The 20520-nt window shown below is 31.2% G+C and overlaps 1 protein-coding gene across 3 annotated transcripts; it reads left to right on the top strand.

The window, feature by feature from the left end:
- Positions 1 to 1051: 1051 nt before the first annotated feature.
- LOC148616246 (dehydrogenase/reductase SDR family member 1-like) lies at positions 1052 to 20468 on the top strand. Of its 3 annotated transcripts, none has more exons than XM_088583109.1 (10): positions 1052 to 1173; positions 1437 to 1555; positions 3193 to 3257; positions 4640 to 4783; positions 5643 to 5722; positions 6978 to 7110; positions 14715 to 14864; positions 19126 to 19210; positions 19498 to 19578; positions 19908 to 20468. In XM_088583109.1, the coding sequence occupies exons 2-10, from the start codon at positions 1444 to 1446 to the stop codon at positions 20042 to 20044; spliced, it is 987 nt and encodes a 328-aa protein (XP_088439235.1). In that variant the 5' UTR covers positions 1052 to 1173; positions 1437 to 1443; the 3' UTR covers positions 20045 to 20468. The 3 variants fall into 3 exon arrangements, with proteins under 3 accessions (XP_088439235.1, XP_088439233.1, XP_088439234.1); XM_088583107.1 differs by lacking the exon at positions 14715 to 14864 and adding an exon at positions 14916 to 15065; XM_088583108.1 differs by lacking the exon at positions 14715 to 14864 and adding an exon at positions 14916 to 15065 and having other exon boundaries at positions 1070 to 1173; positions 1403 to 1555.
- The last annotated feature ends 52 nt before the right edge of the window (positions 20469 to 20520 follow it).

Consider the following 20520-nt stretch of genomic DNA (forward strand, 5'->3'; position numbering starts at 1 on the left):
ATGAAAGGGACATAAAAAATACCACTGATTGAAATTACCTAAACAAACCTAAACAAACACCAAGCTTATTACTACATGTACTACATGTAGTACATGTACTAATTATTTGTATAAGGTAATCCAATCATCACTTACTAACTTCAATTTAAAATTAAATGAAATATCATTAAATTAAATCAATTAATTATAATATTTTGTTAAATAAACTGAACATACTAAATGACAAAGATATTATTACATTTTCGAAGTTTAGGACAGGGAACCACAAGCTACCAATAGAAAGCGGCAGATGGCAAAATAGAATAGAGCGTAATCAACGAACATGCCCTCTATGCAGAGAGTCCATTGGTGATGAGTACCACTACCTGATGGAATGTCAAAATTTTCGAAACGATAGAAAGTTTTACATTGATAAAAAAATCATATCTAACTGTAATATTTTAAAATTTAGTGCTGTTATGGATCAAAAACGGCAATCCAAACTAAGAAAATTGTGCAAATTCATTAGAATTATAAATGACACTCTGGATTCTCTCTGACCTCTAAAAAACTATGATTGTATTTCCCTCCGCAACTGTACAACTCAATGCAATTTGTAATAATATGTTTTTCTGCATACCTTTGTACTACATCGGTTTTATCAGAATAAATAAATACATTGATAAATTTTGATTACTAATCTGATGCGAATTACTTATTAAATTATTATATAACTAATTTAATAAGTAATTCGCATCAGATTAGTAATCAAAATTTATCATCATTTATCAAATGCGTTTTGAAATAATAAAGTAAAAATAGCAGATAATTTAGATCTGGGAGATATAAAACAGTTATATTTAATCTCAGTTTGGATTCAAAATTTGATTAAATTTAAAAACACATAATACACAACAATATTTAATTCAAATTAAAATATTTTATAAGATAAATCAAGGATTTATATTTAAGTCCTCATGTAACTCATGTACAACGATTATGTGAAGTTGACGATTTTACCGGGTCCCGATTTGACTATTTTTAGGTGCCGAATTAATCATAATGACAGGTGCCAATTTAGCCAAGTACCGATTTGACTTGTTACCCGTTCTACATATTAACCCCCATGTAGTTAGTCCTGGTTTGTTTACACATTGATAATAAAACCGGTTTAGATAAATCTCGCCTATTCGCGTGAGTATTTTAATGGTAAAAATTCTTCAAAATCAGTTGAGAAATATTCCATTGACAATTTAAGTAATATGATTTTGCGGAGAAAATTTGACCAAGTTAGGCAAGTATCACGATACTTTTGGCAAGTCTCTGTCACAACATGTTTCCTTTTGATGATTTCCTTTAAATTGTAATTTATTTAGTTGTATTCTGTACTTTTTGTAAAGTACATTTACCAATAAACTTACAGATTTAGCATAAACAGGGCGTATTCCTTTCTGTAGACAAACAATGTCCAGATCTATGGCTGGTAAAGTGTGTATTGTGACGGGAGCAACTCGTGGTATTGGAAAGGGAATAGCTTTACAACTTGGTCAGGCTGGTGCTACTGTCTACATCACAGGTTTGGATCAGCTGAATACATAATCTGCTCTATATTATTAAAATAAAATATGTTGCTCTAAAATTTGTATTGCCTTAAACTAATCCCTTTTGGGATTCAGTGTCTGGAGCTATTTTCTGACTTGGCCACCCACTGAAATTAGCAATGTTGATAAGGGAATCAGTGGGCAGCCAAGTCAGAAAATAGCTCCGGACACTGAATTCCAAAAGGGATTAGCCTTAAACATGTTATATTTGTATAGTTGTCTTATAAATACTTTTGTTTAACCTGTGTAGATGTGAGCACAGTGTACCAAGATTCTTTTATAATGAATATTATTAGACATCTACTTTGATTATTAGTGTATGAATATAGGCAGTGACTAAGATAACTCCTAGAAATAACCCCAAAGAAAAAAGCCAAGATACTTCAAAAAGAAAGTATACATGTCTGTAGAAATATTCTTGATACAAAATTTGCACAAAATCTACATCCTCTTAGAATCCACACACTCTTTTACTTGCTTTTGGTCTTTAATCTTAATGTAATGAAAACACATTTATCTTTAAGTATAAAGACTTAAATATTAGATATTTGACCAGTATCTTTGAACATCAAAATCAGTGGCCTCCTGGATTCTAATCAATTATTTAGAATTTGTTCTTTATCTAAACATTATTTTGTTTGGGGTTATTTAATTTGCACACTGTGTTTTTGGCATAGAAAATGATCTTTTATGCTAACAGCAAACAAATGGGCTGTTTACTTCTAAATTAAATGCTCAAACTTGATGGTCCCCATATATGCCAGGAGATGATAAGAAATTCCTTAAGATGAATGAATGGTAGCAAGTTGATCCGTCCCCACGTCTATCAGTCCCCAGGTTTTTCTGTCCCCAAGTCGATCCATCCCCTCTAATAGTTAGTTACAGTGTATGAATTGATATGTATAATATTTATTGTCATATACTGAAACTTGTTATTTACATACAATTTTATTTAGGACTGAAGTCATTACACTTTCAAGGTAGGTATCTAAATTCTGAACAAAGAAATGAAAAAAAAAAAAAAAACGGTCTTGGACTTCTTTGTATACTGCTGGTACCAACTTGTGTAAGTGTAACTTCCAATACCAGGTTTTGATTGGAACTTGTGAAAATCTTGATTAAAAACAAGTAATTGGAAAACAATAACCCTATAATGATAAAAAATAATTTAAATTGACTAATTACTTTTCATTTTGTAATGTAATCATATGTAATTAATATTATTTTATGAACTTATAAACTATTCATTTATGGTTAATATTTTAATCGTATGAATTCCTAATGCATAATGCATCAAGTTTATGAACACTTGGGGACGGGTCCACTAGGCGACGGATTGACATTAAATTGAATGAATATGTCAGCTCTATAGAAATGGAACAGGCAATGAATTTCATTACTTTTCATTTGTCAAACACAAGAAATTTTAGAACTTAGGCAAAACATTCTTTCAAGAAAGAATTGCTGAGTGAAGTTGTCTGTTTCGTGTTTTGCAGTACAAGAAAGATATTAGACTATTTATGTCTTTATTGACATGTTTGTAAAAGCGTAGTATATATAAGCTAAACAACAAGTTCTTAACACATATCTTGATCTGTTCTTTTTTTCAAAGGTCGAACACTTACAGCTCCTAAAGGTGATCCTGTTGGTGGTTCGCTTACAGAAACAGCAAACCAGGTATTGACTTGAAAAGAGAAGATGTATATAAAAAGAAAACAGTTCGAATGTTTTTTTTGTACTGTCGAACTGTTCAATTTCCATAAGTTGATAGTATTTATTAAAGTTATGCTATTCCAGCTGTACACTGACACATTCCTTTTTGAAATTACAGCTTTTTTTTCTACATTCTCAGTGTTCTAGGATTCCTATTTCCCGTTACCCAGGGCAAGTGAAATTTGGGTCAGGGAAAGTTAGGTACTTAGTTTCCCGTGGCAAGTTGAAAACTTCATGTTAGGGAAGCCGTCATTGACTGTGGGAAAGTCGATTTTATATGGATTTTTTCTGAGGAAACCTCAATTTTTGAAAAATCCTAGAACACTGATTCTCCACTATGTCCTCAAAGGATTATCATTTAGGGAATCAAGCATTATGTAATATGCTGATTCTTTTTTTTTTAATGAAACATATGATTTTATTGTATTTTTCATGCAACATATGGGATATACCGCTTCTTGAGAGCAAAAATGTAATATATGTAACACACACTTGACAACAAAGTAAAACCAATGATAGACATGACAACTATGAGTTGCAAAATGAAAACTTCATACTCGGTAGTGGAATAATTGTATATACCACAGATAAATGAAAAAAAAACTATGATACAGAATGCAAAGTTATCGTACATGATATGTATATGTCATAGAATTTTGTCATGCCTGTCCAAAAAGTAACTTGGTATAAGATGCAGTGTTTTATGTGATGGAGATATTTGCCAAACCGAAAATTGCTGCATGGCTGAATCTAGGTTAAAGGATCTGGATGATTAAAGTTTATTGTAAATCCTTTTTTTTATTATTATTTTTGAAAGTTACACATGATCTTTTTTCATGATGAAGTAACTAAAGTCCTTTTGACTCATAGTTATACCTGTTTGCTTGGAGTGTAAAAGGGATAAGTCTTTTTAAGCCAAATTTAAATATCTTTCTAATGGACCAACAGGCAAAAGACTAATTCATCTGTATTTACATGTACTATAATGTAAAATGATAACTTTGTTGGCATGCATTTATGTATTATTTACTAGTACTCATTTTGTGGCATTTAGATTAACCTTGTATTTTTGTTTTTGTGTAAGGGCCTCTTGTGAGTGGTTCATTCTGTTAGCAAGTTTACAACAATAATGAATTCATGATTATAGATTGTCTAATCAGTAGAAAGAACCATGGTTCATTTAAATCTACCATGGAGTACATTATATCATTATTATATACCTGAAAATTAACGTTTGTACAATCAAACAATCATTTACTTGTAGCAGTTCTGTTGTTCAATCATTTGTTGGTAGCAAATTAGGAAAAAAGTCTGTCTTTGATAGCATGTCATGTTGAATGCTTTAGGTTGAAGAAAGAGGTGGTAAATGTATTCCAGTCCAGTGTGATCATTCAAAAGACAGTGATATTGAGGAATTGTTTAAAAGAGTTTCCAATGAACAAAATGGTAGACTTGATCTTCTGGTTAACAACGCATATGCCGCAGTCACAGTGTGTTTTAGTATTTAGAGATTGGTATTTGGACTTCACCTTTTCAAAATATTTTTTGCCCGTCACCAATATGCAATAGTAAAATAAGAATGAAGGTAAAGCTTCGCAGCAAAACGGCAAACAGACTAACAAGTACAAAACACAATGGGAGATATATTAAAATTTTCTCAAAACGACAATCGATAGACTAATATTTACTTGTCACAACAGATTGACTAACATTTGCACAACACAGCAAGAGACAGACTAACATTTAAGCAACACAATGACCAGTAGAATAGTATTTACACAACTAAGTCAAAGACAGAAAATCATAGAAAGATAGACTGACATTTATACAACACAACAACAGACATGCTAACATTCTCATGACACAAGGACAGAAAGACTATTATTTAAGCCAACTTTAAAATAAAACTGAAACAAAATTTGTAAATCACATAGTAGACCCACAAATTAACAAGCAGTATTTGTTGGCTCAGAATACTGTGTCTGAATGGAGTGGCAAGCCAGCCTGCAGGCTTTTGCTCCTGTGACCTATCACACATACAAAGCAGGGTCTGTTTATTCCTGTCACAAGACAGACACATGCTACATGTACATGTATGTAGAAGTCTTTTTACCGCAAGTGATTTAGAATTCTTTGATATAAAATGGATCGTCTACATGCATTTGTCAATACAAGGGAGTTATAAAAGATTTATTATCCTTCGTAAATAATCTTTGGTCGAGTTTCTGTTCACTCATACTGGATTTTCCATTGGATTCCAGAGTATTGCATCTTAAAATCTTCCTTCTCTTTTTGCTAGCAACATCATGTGCTAAAGTCTTCCTTTTATTGTGTTGGCTTTGTTTTTAGGCCATAGCAGACAATATAGGGAAGCCTTTCTGGGAGCAGCCAATTACCTTGTGGGATACAGTTAATAATGTTGGCCTAAGGTACTTATAACAATATTTAGATTTGTATGAGCCATTTTATCAGCATTTAGAAACTGTTGTTCCAAAGGACAATTTACAAACATTGTAGAAGCTCATATTTGTATTCTGCATTACAGAATAATAGCCTGTGATCTTGTTCTTATCATATGTTTGTCTGTTTTTTGTTTTTCCTTTTATTCCCTGTAATGCACCTTTCAAGTCTTTGTAACAAGAAAAATAGGAAATCCTGTTGATTCATAAGTCAAAGGTCAGTATCACGTCGAAAACTGTTTCATGGGAATCTGTAATTACAGTAGTGTTGTTGCCAGTTGCAGTCATAAGGTTCTATGTATCTAATAAAAACTGGGCTATCAATTCCTATGTAAAAAAGGATCGAATTGGAAGACAGAACCCACAGAGAACATCAACGATAAAAAGTCTGAGGTGTCATCTACTTTATAACTATAGAAAGTTTTTCTTTTCGGAGCTCAAAACAAGGTCTTCAAATTTTTTAGCCTTAATTTGAACAATATGCTGTGTGTGTTTTTATACGCCTGTCAAAGACAGGACGTATTATGGTATACCATTGTCCGTCGTCCACACTTTGGACAATAACTCAAAAACACTTTCACCAACTTTAATGAAACTTTGGTGAATTGTTCACAACTATTGATGTAAGCTCCCTTTTGATTTTCATAAATTTCAGATTTTTTGTTTCCATGTTATGGATTTTTTTCCTTGAAAAAGGGGGGATTTTTAAGTTTTCGGACAATAACTCAAAAACACTTTCACCAACTTTTATGAAACTTTGGTGAATTGTTCATATCTATTGAAGTAAGCTTCCTTCCGATTTTTATAAATGTAAACTTTTATGTTTCTGTGTTATGAAGTTTTACTCTGGAAAAAAAAGACAGAAATGGCCAAAGAAATTTTATTCGTTGCAAAATCGTTTAAAACAGACCATTTGTTATGATGATCGACTAATAAATATAAAAGGTACTTGGTAATTTTGTAAGAAAAGTATGTTTTAAGCAGGATATAAATGGATGGATGAAAAATCAAGACAACAAACTAGTTAAACTTGAGGTATTCTTGATTTTTTGTGCATTTCTTACTTTTTTTTTTTGGGGGGGGGGCGTAGGGTTTGAGAGGGCTCACAGTATTTCTAGTTGATCATATAAATTCATTAAAAGCATAAGGACAAGTTAAAAGTGCAACGGGCGTATCATGCTCTTTAAGCGCAGCTCTTTATACACTGTATTCCTATTTACCACAGAAATCATTACATGTGTTCCATACATGCAGCTAAACTGATGACAGTAAGAAGATCTGGCCTTATTGTCAACATTTCTTCAGCAGGTGGGCTGCGGTACTTATTCAATATTCCTTATGGTGTTGGAAAAGAGGCAGTAAGTATAAGCATGTACTTTATTGATTTTTGTGGTTGAACAAAAGTAATAAGCAGATAATAATGTAATTGGGATAATGTTCAAGACATGATTTTAAGGCAGAATCAAGAATTACTCCCTCGACCTATGCTTTGTTAATATGCAATACTTCTGATCAGGTGACCCATATCTTCACTGTAGTTCTGTGGGAGCTTGAATTTAGATATCTTCTTTTATGTCTATGATTATAAACCATCCTGAGTTAGGGTCTAAAAGGTGGAAGGGTTTTTGATACTTTCAAAGGTCATTCTTAATGACAATTCTATTTTCTATCTGATGATAAAAAAAGGTATTAAGAATCTTTGGTGAAAACCACAATCTTGACGGGAGGATGCCATATCAGAGTAAGGCGTCGGCAAAATTTTCACTTTGATCTCAATTTTTTTTTTTTTTTTTTTTTTTTTTTTTTTTTCCAAAATTTTCAACATACAATATACATACAATACATTACACAATTATACATCATAATCATCTTTTAACACAATATGTATATATAAATGTTCAAAAATTGGTGTTTTTCAATTTATAGAAAAAGAATGAGCTACAGAAAGATAAAAAAGGAACTAGGGATAGCATATAGAAAAGATTTAGAAAAGAAGAGAAAAAAAAATTAAATGAATAAGTTGTTGTCCTGTTTACAATATTGACACAATTATGTTAAAACATTTTGGAATTGTTGCCATTTCTTGTTAAATAGTTCAACTCTTTTGTTTTTTACAGATAACATTTTTTCTATTTTATACATGTATTTAAGTTTTTCTTTCAGAGCAGTTAAAGATAACATTTGTTTAAAACAGCGTGTGTTATAAATATATTGTTTAATATTTAAAATTATAATATTATATGGTTCTCCCTTGGAAGTATATGATGTGTTTCCAAAAATGAAATTTAACTTAGTTAATGGTATGCTTATGCCATGTATCAAAAACCAATTATCAATTTCACTAATAACATTTTGTACAAACTCACAATTCCAAAATAAATGCTCAATAGTTTCTGGTTCTACATTGCAGAATGTACAAGCAGAATCATTGATAACATTTATTTTAAATAAAAATTTGTTTGTGGTTATTATACGATGGTTTATTCTGTATTGTAACCATTGCAATTTCGTATTATTTGTGACTGTAAATGGTAGCACAAAAATCTTTTTCCAATTCAAAGAATCGTTATCAAGTACTTCAGTCCACTTAAGTTGTCCTTTTGGAGTAGAATCATTTTGGTTTAGTACTTTATACATATCTCTTGAGCCCTTTTTGCTTCTTAAAATAGTTTGCAAAAAAGATGGAATAAATGGACGCTGTAATTTACAGTTTCCTACATAGAAAGCTTTAGCAGCATGTTTTACTGCCGACATTATACTATTATACTTCATAAAACTAATATTGATTCCATATTTGTGTTGTAACTGTTCCAAAGAAAGATATGATCCATCATCATTTATTAAATCATTTATATAATGAACACTATTGACAAACCAATCTTTGTAAAAAACAGTTTCACCACCAATCTTAATTAATTTATTATACCAAACTGGATTGGCAAGAAAGAACTCCCAATCTACATGTTTTTCTTTCTCCAAGACCATTGCCCAGGAATTTAGAACATCTTTCCAAAATTTATTTTTTAAGTTTTTTTGAACATTTTGTACATATCCATCCCCACAATTAAACAGTTTTTCAGAATCTAAAGATGACATAAAGATACTTAGCCACTTTGAATTATTTTGAAAAGCTCGTCTTATCCAAGTAGTTTTTAAAGCTGTAATGAATGAAAACAGATTAATCATTTTAAGACCCCCATCTTGATACTCTTTTTGCAACACATCTTTCTTTACTCTACTGATAGGAGAATTCCATATGAATGTAATAATCATGTCATTAATTTTTTTGATAATATCGCTGCTTGGGTTAGGTAATGAAATAATAAGATGATTTAACACAGGCAATATAAGTGTTTTTACAACTGTTATTTTACCAATGACTGTAAGATTTCTTTTTGACCATTGATTTATTAAGTTTTTAATTTGTACAAGTCTTTCGTCATAGTTCAGTTTAATCATTCTATCTAGATCAACATCAAAATTCAGACCAAGGAGCTTAAATGATGTTTCACCCCAAGTAAGATTCTTGTTTTTGCATAAGATATCTTCACAATATCTTTTACTTCCAATCCAAATTACTTGGGTTTTGGAGAAATTAATATTCAAACCTGAGATTCTAGCAAACCAATCTAATTCTAACAATGATTCTTGTAAAGATTTTTCAGTTCCGTCTAAAATTAATGAAGTGTCATCTGCGAATTGTGACAGTTTATGTTCAATTTGTGTAATGTGAAGTCCATTAATGTTTTTATTACCTCTAATTTTTATTGCCAGAATTTCAGCGCATAAAATGAAAAGATAGGGAGACAGTGGATCACCTTGTCGACAACCCCGCTCTATATTAAAAAAATCTGATAAGTGTCCCCCCTGTATTACTGCTGACTTAATATTACAATAAAATACTTTGACCCAATTTATGATACTGTCCCCAAAATTGAAAAATTTCATAACAGTCTGTAAAAAATCCCAGGAAATAGAATCAAAGGCCTTCTCAAAATCTATTAATAACAAAAGCCCTGGAATTTCATGTTCTTCTGTATATTTCATAATATCGTATATAAGTCTCAAGTTTTCTCCAATGTATCTCCCACTTATAAAACCAGTTTGATCTAAGTCAATAATTTTATCCAAAACTTTTTTTAATCTATTTGCAATTGCAGCAGAACCTATTTTATAAATTGTGTTTAATAAAGAAATTGGACGCCAGTTTTTTAAAAAGTGGCGTGGTTTATTTCCTTTTGGCAAACATGTTATTATGCCTTGTTTTTGAGTTATAGAAAGTTGGCCTATAGTAAAAGCATGATTTAAAGATTTAACTACGAAAACTTGCAAGTCTTTCCAAAAAAATTTAAAAAATTCAGAAGAGAAACCATCTGACCCTGGTGTTTTATTATTTTTCATATTTTTTAGCGCTACTCCAGCTTCTAGTAAAGTAATTTCACCTTCTAATATATTCTGTTCCTCATCAGTTAAAACATTATAGTGATTATTTCTTAAATCATTTTTTAAATTTTGAACGTTGACCTCAGCATTTATATCTCTTTGTCTATACAGATTTTCGTAAAATAATTTAACTTCATTTAGTATTTCAAATTGATTTGTTACTACACTACCATCATCTCTTTCTACCTTGGGTATAATTTTACTTGTAAAATTTCTGGATTCTAGACCACAGAAATAATTTGTAGGCTTTTCGCCCTCCTCAATCCATTTAGCTCTTGATCTAATGATTTTACCTTTTATTTTATTTTTTCTTAAAGATTCTAGTTCCTGCTTCTTATTCTCCAAATTAATTAAAGAATTTTCGTCCAAATTAGTTTCTAATTGTACAATATCATCAAAAATATGATCTCAATTTTTACAAATTTCCAGTTCATGGGGTATCAATTTCGTGGTTTTTGTGGGTAGGCCAAACAATGAAATTTGGTACCGAAAAAAAAGGAGATTTTCTTTGATGTGTATACTGAAACATCAAAACCCTGAATTCAAGAATCCAAGAAGTTGTATTTCTTCCCTAATTCACAAAAATTGGTATCCACGTATTAAAGTTCTTTCACAGTATCTATTAGTTAATATCAACTTTTGGTTTATGAAGTATTGATGGAAACCACAATCTTGACTAGTGCCTGAAATCATTGATTCTAGGTATGGTACTTTTTCAGATATGACCTTTGAAAGCATCAATAGCCATTCCATTTTTTCAGCCATTCTGCATTTTAGACCCTCCCCTGTATTATCCAACAATTACCGGGATAGTAGTTAAAAGGAAACATACACCTCTGTAATCCATTAGGCTTGCTTAAATTAGGGCAAATGATGATATATCAAGAAATGATTTTAAGAAAATATTCTCTTGAAGCTATATTTGAATAAAATAAAAGTTGAATAAAGATTGTGTCCATTATTTCAATTTATAAATGTATAAACAGCCAGGTGCAGTTTTAAGTGGGGCATGTGATGTTGTCATAAGAATATAATTATTTGACAACTGTCATATTCATTATTATTCCCCTCCTCAGCGAATGGCTATGTAATAATGTATTTTAAGAAGCTTGCATGTGCATACATGTAGTTCATTTATGCAACAGTTACCCTATCACAGATATCAGTAGCTATTTGCATAGATTAAATGTTTATAGCACAAACAGCTATGCCGATTTTTTCTTTCTTATAAAACCTTCTGAGTTTTGAAATGATTCACACCCCATCTTTGGGTTAATTAATTACAATAACCAATTTTATAATAAACTACAAAATGGTAAAAGAAATTACATTACTGTAGGTAAACCATAAAATAATGATAAACTGATTTTGCCAGTTTTATACAACTAAGTAAACTTACCATCTTTGGAAAGTAGGCAAAGCAAATGGACTCAGATGTTTTGATTTTTAGCTCACTAGAGGCAGAGGTCCATGTAAGCTATAGTCATTGCATAGTGTCTATCATTGTCCTTCATCATTGCAAACTTTTACAAGTATCCTCTCCTCTGAAACCGCTTAACAGATAAATCTCATATTTGCCGAACATGCTTGCTAGATTATTGCAAATCTGGCCAACATAATTGTTTGTTTATTTATGTTAACTTGGGTAAAACCTGTCGAATCTTTTTAGAAATTTAAAATCTTTGTTCATAGAGACATGGTGGGTGGCCCTATAAATTGTTGAGGTTTTTGCTCCATCCCATATGAAAGGCCCTGAAAGGGTGGAATAGGTGTTGTCATTAGAAATGGTAGAAAAAGTTTATTTTTTATCTAATTTTGATGATTCTGATGTCAATATGTTGTTTTTGAAATTTGTTAAAGATTTTTCAACAGAAAGACTTATCATTAACCATTTTGGAATTAAATGGGTACAAAATGGGGCCACGCCCTATAGAAAATCCACTTTTTAGCTCAACTGGCCCAAAGGACCATGTGAGCTATTACCATCACTTGGTGTCCATCTTCTTCGTCTTAACATTCTTTGCAAAAACTATTCAACCAATTAGAATCAAACTTGGTTTGAATGTTCCTTAGGATATTCTGCATAGAACTGATGTGGGGATATTTGATCCTTTGAAAAACATTGTTACACAGCCGCTGTAACTAAAAATTGATCAAAGGGGTCAGAGAAAGTTCTTGGCATATATCTCCAAAACCATTCTGACATGAGGATAAAAGCTTTCAGCATGGTGAGATCTATCTGTGGTTAAATTTTCATGTAAATTTGTGAAGCAATGGTGGAATTTAGGCCCTTTATCGACTTTTTGCTGTTTTAAATGTTACAACAATCTTCTCCTCTGACACTACTAGACCAGACCAATTACAACCAAACTTTGTCTGAATGTTGCTGAGGGTATTCTGCATACAATTTTTGATCAGTTCAAAAACATGGCCGCCTTTACTAAAAATAGAACATAAGTGCCAATCAGAAGTTTTTTGAATATATCTCCAAAACTATTATGTTTAGCCAAATTCTGACTTGGGTAACAGTGATCAGCATGATGAGATTGATCTATGGGGCATATTTTTCACTCTTTTTAATGTAATTTCTTTCAAAAATCTTCTCCTCTGACAATTCTAGTCTAATTAGATCCAAACTTAGTGTGAATGTACCTATTGGTATTATGCATAGAACTGCTTTTTGATCTGTACAAAAATATCTGTTATTAAAAATAGAACACAGGGGTCACATGAGAGCCTCTTGATAGTTTCATGGCTCGAAGGTAAAGTTCTTTTATACGCATTCCTCAAGTCGAACTTTATTCACCTTTAATTGAAGTTCAAATTGTGTGCAATATTGTGTCCAAACCAGTTGTTGTACCCGTAATGTACTGCAAGTCCATATGGTTAAGTGTGTCAAAAACTAATTGTGTCCTAGAATAGCTATAGTGAACAGAGTTTAACATGCTGTGGTTGTAACATGCTGTGCTATGCGAAGTTCTTTATTCAGTATACCAGTATATCAAAATTTATGCAATTTTTCATCATTATAATCTTACAGTCTGTTTTGGAGTAAATTTTACTTTTAGTTTCAGAGTTATTGGACTTCATCTTAAAAAAGGGGTTAAAATTATACATGTCATGCAATATTTTGAAAATGCCTGGTCAGATTTACTTCAAGTTTTATACAGTTGCTAGTTAATATTATTTGATTGTTTTGAAGAAATTTTCTATTGACAAAATTATTCATATGGTAGAGCCCTTCTAGTCTTTTTAGTCGAAGTTGTGCAACTCCTTGTTCGAGTTATTGTCCTGAAAGGTGAAAATGGTGTTTAATATGTTGAAAACTATAACAGATGGAAAGAGATTTTCAATTGATGAAATTATATTTTTGAAGAGACCTACACATGTCTCTATTCGTAAAGAAATAACTACGGTTATGAATTTGTCAATTACAATCTTATTCTGGCTACAGTTTTGAATAATTTACACTTTCAACCAATTGTTGACAGAGGGTTTACTTGATTTTAAGCTGACCTGGTCATAGGCCATGGGAGCTATTGCCATCATTTGGCGTCTGTTGTCGTTACAACAATTTTTCAAACATCTTCTCTGAAACTATGATAAATGAATTTGGATGAAACATAGCATTTTTGTTTCTTAGGGTATCCTGCACAAAGTTATGGGTTTAGGCCATAATGTTCAATAAATCCATTAGAGACATGTTAGTGATTGCAGATGTAATTTTGGTGTATTCCGAAATCTTTCATCATCTACTTTTGATAGAATTTTGCCCCACCCCACTTTCTTCCTGTCTGTCTGTCACACTTTTATAAGTGCAACTCCTTGGAAACTACTGCACCAAATTTCATGAAACTTTGTAGGACATTATATGTAGTTGTGCATGGAATTTATGATTCACTGAATTGTGTGAAAGTTATACCCCTTTGGAAATGAAATAACAGACAACAAATTAATAATTTTTCCGAGGAAAATTACTTGAAAAGTTATTGATGTACGGCCCAAAAGATTAAAAATACCCATCAGTATACCCATCAACGTTTATGTATGAATTGTTGAAAATAAGTAAATCCACTATAAAGAGGTTTGAATGAAATCACTTATGCATTAAGTCCATTAATTGGGAGTGAATTGTTTTGAAAAAAAATATTTCCTAATATGAAAATTAGAAGATAGATTGGAGATTGCTTCTTGTTTATCTCAAAAATTATATTTTCTAATACATGTATATATCACAGATTTCATTGTATCAGAAAATGATTTCTTGATATTAAAAAAAACTTTTTTGATGTAAGAACATCTTTTTTATATTAAAAAAATGTACATTTATTTTCTGACATCAGACGATTCCACATCTGATATAAAAAAAGCTATTTTTTAAAGCAGAAGATACATTTTTTTTTATTAGGAAATACACCTTTATACCAGAAAAATTACAATTGAATAATACTAGTGTGCAAAGATTTGTTACAAGTACATACACTAGGTTGTTATCTTATTGTACACACTTTTTGCACAGATGGATAGAATGGCTGCAGATTGTGCTGTTGAATTGCAGAAAATGAATGTTGCATTTGTTAGTTTGTGGCCAGGTGCTGTCAAAACAGAAAGTGCTATGTATATTATGAAGACCAAAGGAAAGGATTTTGAGGATTATGCACCACCTGATGTAAGTCTTTCAACTTCAATTAATTAGTTTTTTACTGGCTTTCTTACCCAGGTGGATAGAATGGCTGCAGATTGTGCTGTTGAACTCAGAAAAATGAGCGTTGCCTGTGTCAGTGTTTGGCCTGGACCAGTTCCTACTGAAAATATCATGCATGCAATGAAGACAAAAGCTGGAGAATTTGGTAGTAGTATGTCTAAAGGTGTAAGTTTATGGAATGAATATTTAGTTTAATAGACCTACAGTAAAAGGAGGAATAGATCTACTTTGCTAGCAGGGATGAGGGGTGTATTATAGGCTTCAAGTGTCTTCAACCAATAAACATAATATGGAGATGACATTTGATTCTGAGGGGGTACTGGGAAATTTTGTGGGGTTAGCATATTTATTTTTGAAATTTTTTCGACCACCTCGGGCAAGATTTTTTATTTCCATTTGACTGTATGAAGGATCTGGATTGAGGTAAGAAAATTTACTTATTTTCTAGAAGGCATACCAGAATATTTATTTTCGGCTTATTTAGGGCCATGTCGAAGACAAGCTTTACTGTTGTCTGTTCATAGAGGTCTACTTTTCTCATAAATATTGACAACCTTTTCATGATTAATGCTCAGCTCTCTTTACTGTTTTTTTAGCTCGCTTGGCCGTAGGTGTCGTTGTCATCGTTAACAATTTCTTCAAACATCTTCTCCTCTGAATCTATTGAATAGATTTGCATGAAAATTATAATGACTGTTCCTTAGAGTATCCTGCACAAAGTAATTGTTTCAATTTTTGATCGGTTCAAAAACATGGCCACCGTTACTAAAAATAAAACATAGGGTGAGACAGCAGATTTTTGCATATATCTCCAAACTGTTAGGTTTAGCCAAATTCTGACTGGATTAAAGTATTCAGCAGGATGAGATCTACCTGTGGTCAAATGTTGGGGAAAATCTATCGACCCATGTTGGAGTTATTGCCCTTTTTGGACATTTTTTGCTATTTTTGATGTTATTACTTTCAAAAATCTTCTCTTCAGAAACTACTATACAGAATTCAGTGAAAGTTGGTATTTTTGTTTTTAGGGTATCCTTAACAAAATGAATGTTTGGATTTTTGATCAGTTTAAAAACATGGCCGCCTTTACTAAAAATAGAACATAGGGGTCTGACAGCAGATTTTTGCATATATCTCCAAAACAGTTAGGTTTAGCCAAATTCTGACTGGGTTAAAGTATTCAGCAGGATGAGATCTATCAGTGGTCAAATTTTGTGGAAAATCTTTTGACCAGTATTGCAGTTATTGCCCTTTTTGGACATTTTTTGCTGTTTTTGATGTTATTGCTTTCAAAAATCTTCTCAGAAACTACTCTACAGAATTCATTGAAAGTTATTATTTTTGTTTTTAGAGTATCCTTAACAAAATGACCTTTTTGATTTTTGATCGGTTCAAAAACATGGCCGCCTTTACTAAAAATAGAACATAGGGGTCGTACCGTAGTTTTTAGCTCACCTGGCCAAAGGCCAGGTGAGCTGTTGCCATCACTTGGTGTCCGTCATCCGTCGTTGTCTTTAACAATTTTTCAAAACTCTTCTCCTCTGAAACTACTGGACCAATTGGAACCAAACTTGTTATGAATGTTCCTTGGGGTATCCTGCATAGAACTGTTGTGGGGATTTTTGATTCGTTGAAAAACATGAAAATATGGCCACTGTTACTAAAAATAGAACATAGGGGTCAGGCAGTAGTTTTTCGCATATATCTTCAAAACCGTTAGGTTTAGCCAAATTCTGTCAATACCTGAAATGATCCTTATTTTTAGGACTACAAAAATCTTCAGGCATAAAATTTGTCAGACACCTTCTTATAAGAATTATTGCCCTTGACAGGGGAAAAGGAGGCTTTTTTACAGCTTTCAGCCTATGTCTTGAAAACTGTGATAGATTTAGACTTTCGTTTACTGAAATGATCCTTATGATAAGTCCTATCAAAGTTTTCTTGAGTCAAAATTGTTGGACAACTTCTTGTTTAATTTATTACCCTTGAAAGGCAAAATTCAATCAGATGAGCGATTCAGGCTCCTGGGAGCCTCTTGTTTGCATATATCTCCTAAACCGTTTGGCCAATATTTTTCAATTGCTGAAATATCCTTATTATAAGGCCTACAAAAGTCTCCAGGGATCAAAGTTGTCAGACGACTCCATTTAAGGGTTATTACTCTTGAGAGGTGAAAAATGACACTTTTTTTTTTTACAGTTTTCAGCCTATGTCTTGAAAACTATGATAGATAACTGCTGAAATAATTCTTATTATAAGGCCTACAAAAGTCTCTTGGATCAAAGTTGTCAGATGACTCTATATAAGAGTTATTGCCTTTGAAAGGCAAAAAAATTAGGCTTTTTGCAGTTTTCAGTCAATATCTTGATAACTATAATAGACAGAATGAAACTTTTGATTGATGAAATGATCCTCATGATAAGTCCTACCAAAGTCTTTATGGAGTCAAAATTGTCGGACAACTTCTTGTTAGAGTTAATGCCCTTGAAAGGCAAAAAATTAACAAGGTGAGCATTTCAGGCTCCTGGGGGCCTCTTGTTTTTGTTTTGTGTTTTGTAATGTCATTGTATAAAGCTTCACAAATGAGCCATTTGAAATTTGCTATACTGCTTCAGTTAAGTAGATTATACCGTGTGCCTTTCAAACTGACTGAAAGTTTTTGTTGTTTATTTATGGTTTATGAATAACTCTGCAATTACCATTCATGTGATTGACTTCAGCTTGATTTGGTATTCCGCATGAAAGGTTTTTCAGCTTTTATTACTTTTTTTTTAGGATTTTGTTAAAATTTGTCATGTAAAACTGGTCAGGTTGATTGGTTATATCATGTGTAAGCTCTTTTACTTCCTTTGGTTTTGTAAATTTTTGTTGCATAAGAAATTGAATTCTTAAGCCTCACTATAAAAATCATCATACACTAGTATATGGCAATCGATGTGTTGTAAAATTCATCACTTTTCAATTTTTATTCAATATTTTCTTATTTATATGCAAGATTTTTTCATTAATATGCAATCTATTTTCTTTAAAATGCAAGATTTTGTATTTCAATGCAAGATTTTTTCATTAATATGCAATCTATTTTCTTTAAAATGCAAGATTTTGTATTATAATGCAAGATTTTTTCATTAATATGCAATCTATTTTCTTTAAAATGCAAGATTTTTTATTTCAATGCAAGATTTTATATTATTATTATTATGCAATCTATTTTCTTTAATATGCAAGATTTTTTCATTAATATGCAATCTATTTTCTTTAAAATGCAGGATTTTTTATTTCAATGCAAAATTTTTTCATTAATATGCAATCTATTTCCTTTAAAATGCAAGATTTTTTTTTTCAATGCAAGATTTTTTATTTCAATGCAAGATTTTTTCATTAATATGCAATCTATTTTCTTTAAAATGCAAGTGTTTTATTTCAATGCAAGATTTTATATTATAATGCAAGATTTTTTTATTTCAAAGCAAGATTTTTTCATTAATATGCAATCTGTTTTCTTTAAAATGCAAGATTTTTTATTTCAATGCAAGATTTTTTCATTAATATGCAATCTGTTTCCTTTAAAATGCAAGATTTTGTATTTCAATGCAAGATTTTTTCATTAATATGCAATCTGTTTCCTTTAAAATACAAGATTTTTTATTTCAATGCAAGATTTTTTCATTAATATGCAATCTGTTTCCTTTAAAATACAAGATTTTTTTATTTCAATGCAAGATTTTTTCATTAATATGCCATCTATTTTCTTTAAAATGCAAGATTTTTTTATTTCAATGCAAGATTTTTTATTATAATGCAAAATTTTTTATTTCAATGCAAGATTTTTTCATTAATATGCAATCTGTTTTCTTTAAAATGCAAGATTTTTTATTATATATATTTTTTATCTTACGCTTCTTGTTGCTAATTAGTGATGTTGCTAAGCAACCAGTGAAAATAAACGTTACTGCGAAGTGCCTCCAATGCCATCAATTAACAAAAAAGATGAAATATAAACAAAAACTCTCGTATATTAATAAAGAAAGATGAAATTTTAATAAAAAATTCCTCATAATAATGAAAAATTCTTGTATTGTAAGAAAGAAAATCTTCTATATTAATGAAAAAATCTGATATATTACTCAGTTTTATTCTGAATTTTGAAGCTATAGAAAATGTATGTTTGTTTTGGGGCATCCATGTCTTATGGACCAATGTCTTCTATTTTATATATTTGTAGATGTCAAAAGTTGATGCAAGCAAAATATTTGAAAATGGGGAGACTCCAGAATATGTGGGAAAAGCAGTAGTTGGACTGGCAACAGGTAAACAAAAAATATCTTCAAAATGGTGATAGGTATGATACAAAGTTGTCAGTCTCATACAGGTACATAATGTATTAACTAGTTGAAGGATTTATTTCAAGTAAATTGTGCTGTGCCTATTGTTTATTCTGTAGGATGGTTTACATACAGTATAATTAATATCATACACTAGTACTTTGATATGACCTATTCTCACATTGGCTATACCTCATATTTTTTGTTTTGTGCTGCATTTGGACGAATAAACATTTAATGTTTAGATGAATTGTTTTTGTTTCTTTTTTCAGACCCCAATTTAATGAAGAAATCAGGAAAAGTACTCCTGACAGCAGATCTTGGTTATGAATATGGTTTTAAGGATATAGATGGTAATGATACTATGGCAAAAATGGCTTCTCTTTATTGGAACATGAAATAGAGAATTAATTTAGATAAATCTTGGTGTTATACCCCTGTGCATATAAAATAAGGCTGTTATGATAGAGATGAAAATTGGAGTAAAACTAATGGCTTGTACTGTAATAACCTTTACAGTATTTTTCAATCTCTCATGAGTATTCCGTAGCCAATTTCATAGGTTAACATGTGCCCATAATGGAAAACTATAGAGAACATGTACTTACATCAATGATATACCAGCCAATTTATCCTAGGTAAAATGTTTAAATTGTCTTATGACTTGTCAATTGATTTTCAGGAAAAGAGCCTCTAAACATGAGACAGGTGAACAAACTTCTGGCTATGAACCCAAAAACAGCATGGTTGAGCAAACTGGTGCCAGACTTTCTCTATATCCCAAAGTGGTTAATGTCTTTTGGTGGGCATAAACTGTAAACATTAAAAATCAACTTTAAACAGTTCAAAAGCATTGACTTTATCTTTAATTGACTAATAATGTCATTATCAGTCAACAATGTCATATTTTATTTGGTCAGTAAATGTCATTATTAGTCAACTATGTCATTAACTTTAATTGAACAATAATGTCAATGTCATTAATCAAACATTTAATTGGTCAATAATGTGATCATTAGTCAACACTGTCTGTAACTTTATTTGTTCAATTCTGTCATTATCAGTCAATGATATCTTTATTCAATTATTATTGCATCATACAATGTCATTGTGTTTATTGATGTTTCAAAGTGTTACTCCTTTATTAAGCACTATCAAAATACATTGAAGGTTTATTGAGGAAAGGTTTAACATATTATATTTTGATATTTTGTTTAATAAAAATAAATACAAAAGCATTGTCCCACTCTTTTCTACACATATTGCCTGAAACATTTAATAGTGGAAGCTAGCCC

The sequence above is a fragment of the Perna viridis genome, chromosome 5 (genome assembly GCF_037379345.1).
Source record: "Perna viridis isolate PV_CMFRI_1.1 ecotype Kerala chromosome 5, ASM3737934v1, whole genome shotgun sequence".
Classification (NCBI taxonomy): domain Eukaryota; kingdom Metazoa; phylum Mollusca; class Bivalvia; order Mytilida; family Mytilidae; genus Perna; species Perna viridis.

Coding starts and splice junctions, on each gene's coding strand:
- LOC148616246 (XM_088583109.1), top strand. CDS start 1,444: ATGTCCAGATCTATGGCTGGTAAAGTGTGTATTGTGACGGGAGCAACT. Junction 14,865..19,125: donor AGGATTATGCACCACCTGAT/GTAAGTCTTTCA, acceptor ATATATTTGTAG/ATGTCAAAAGTTGATGCAAG. Junction 19,579..19,907: donor TGGTTTTAAGGATATAGATG/GTAATGATACTA, acceptor ATTGATTTTCAG/GAAAAGAGCCTCTAAACATG.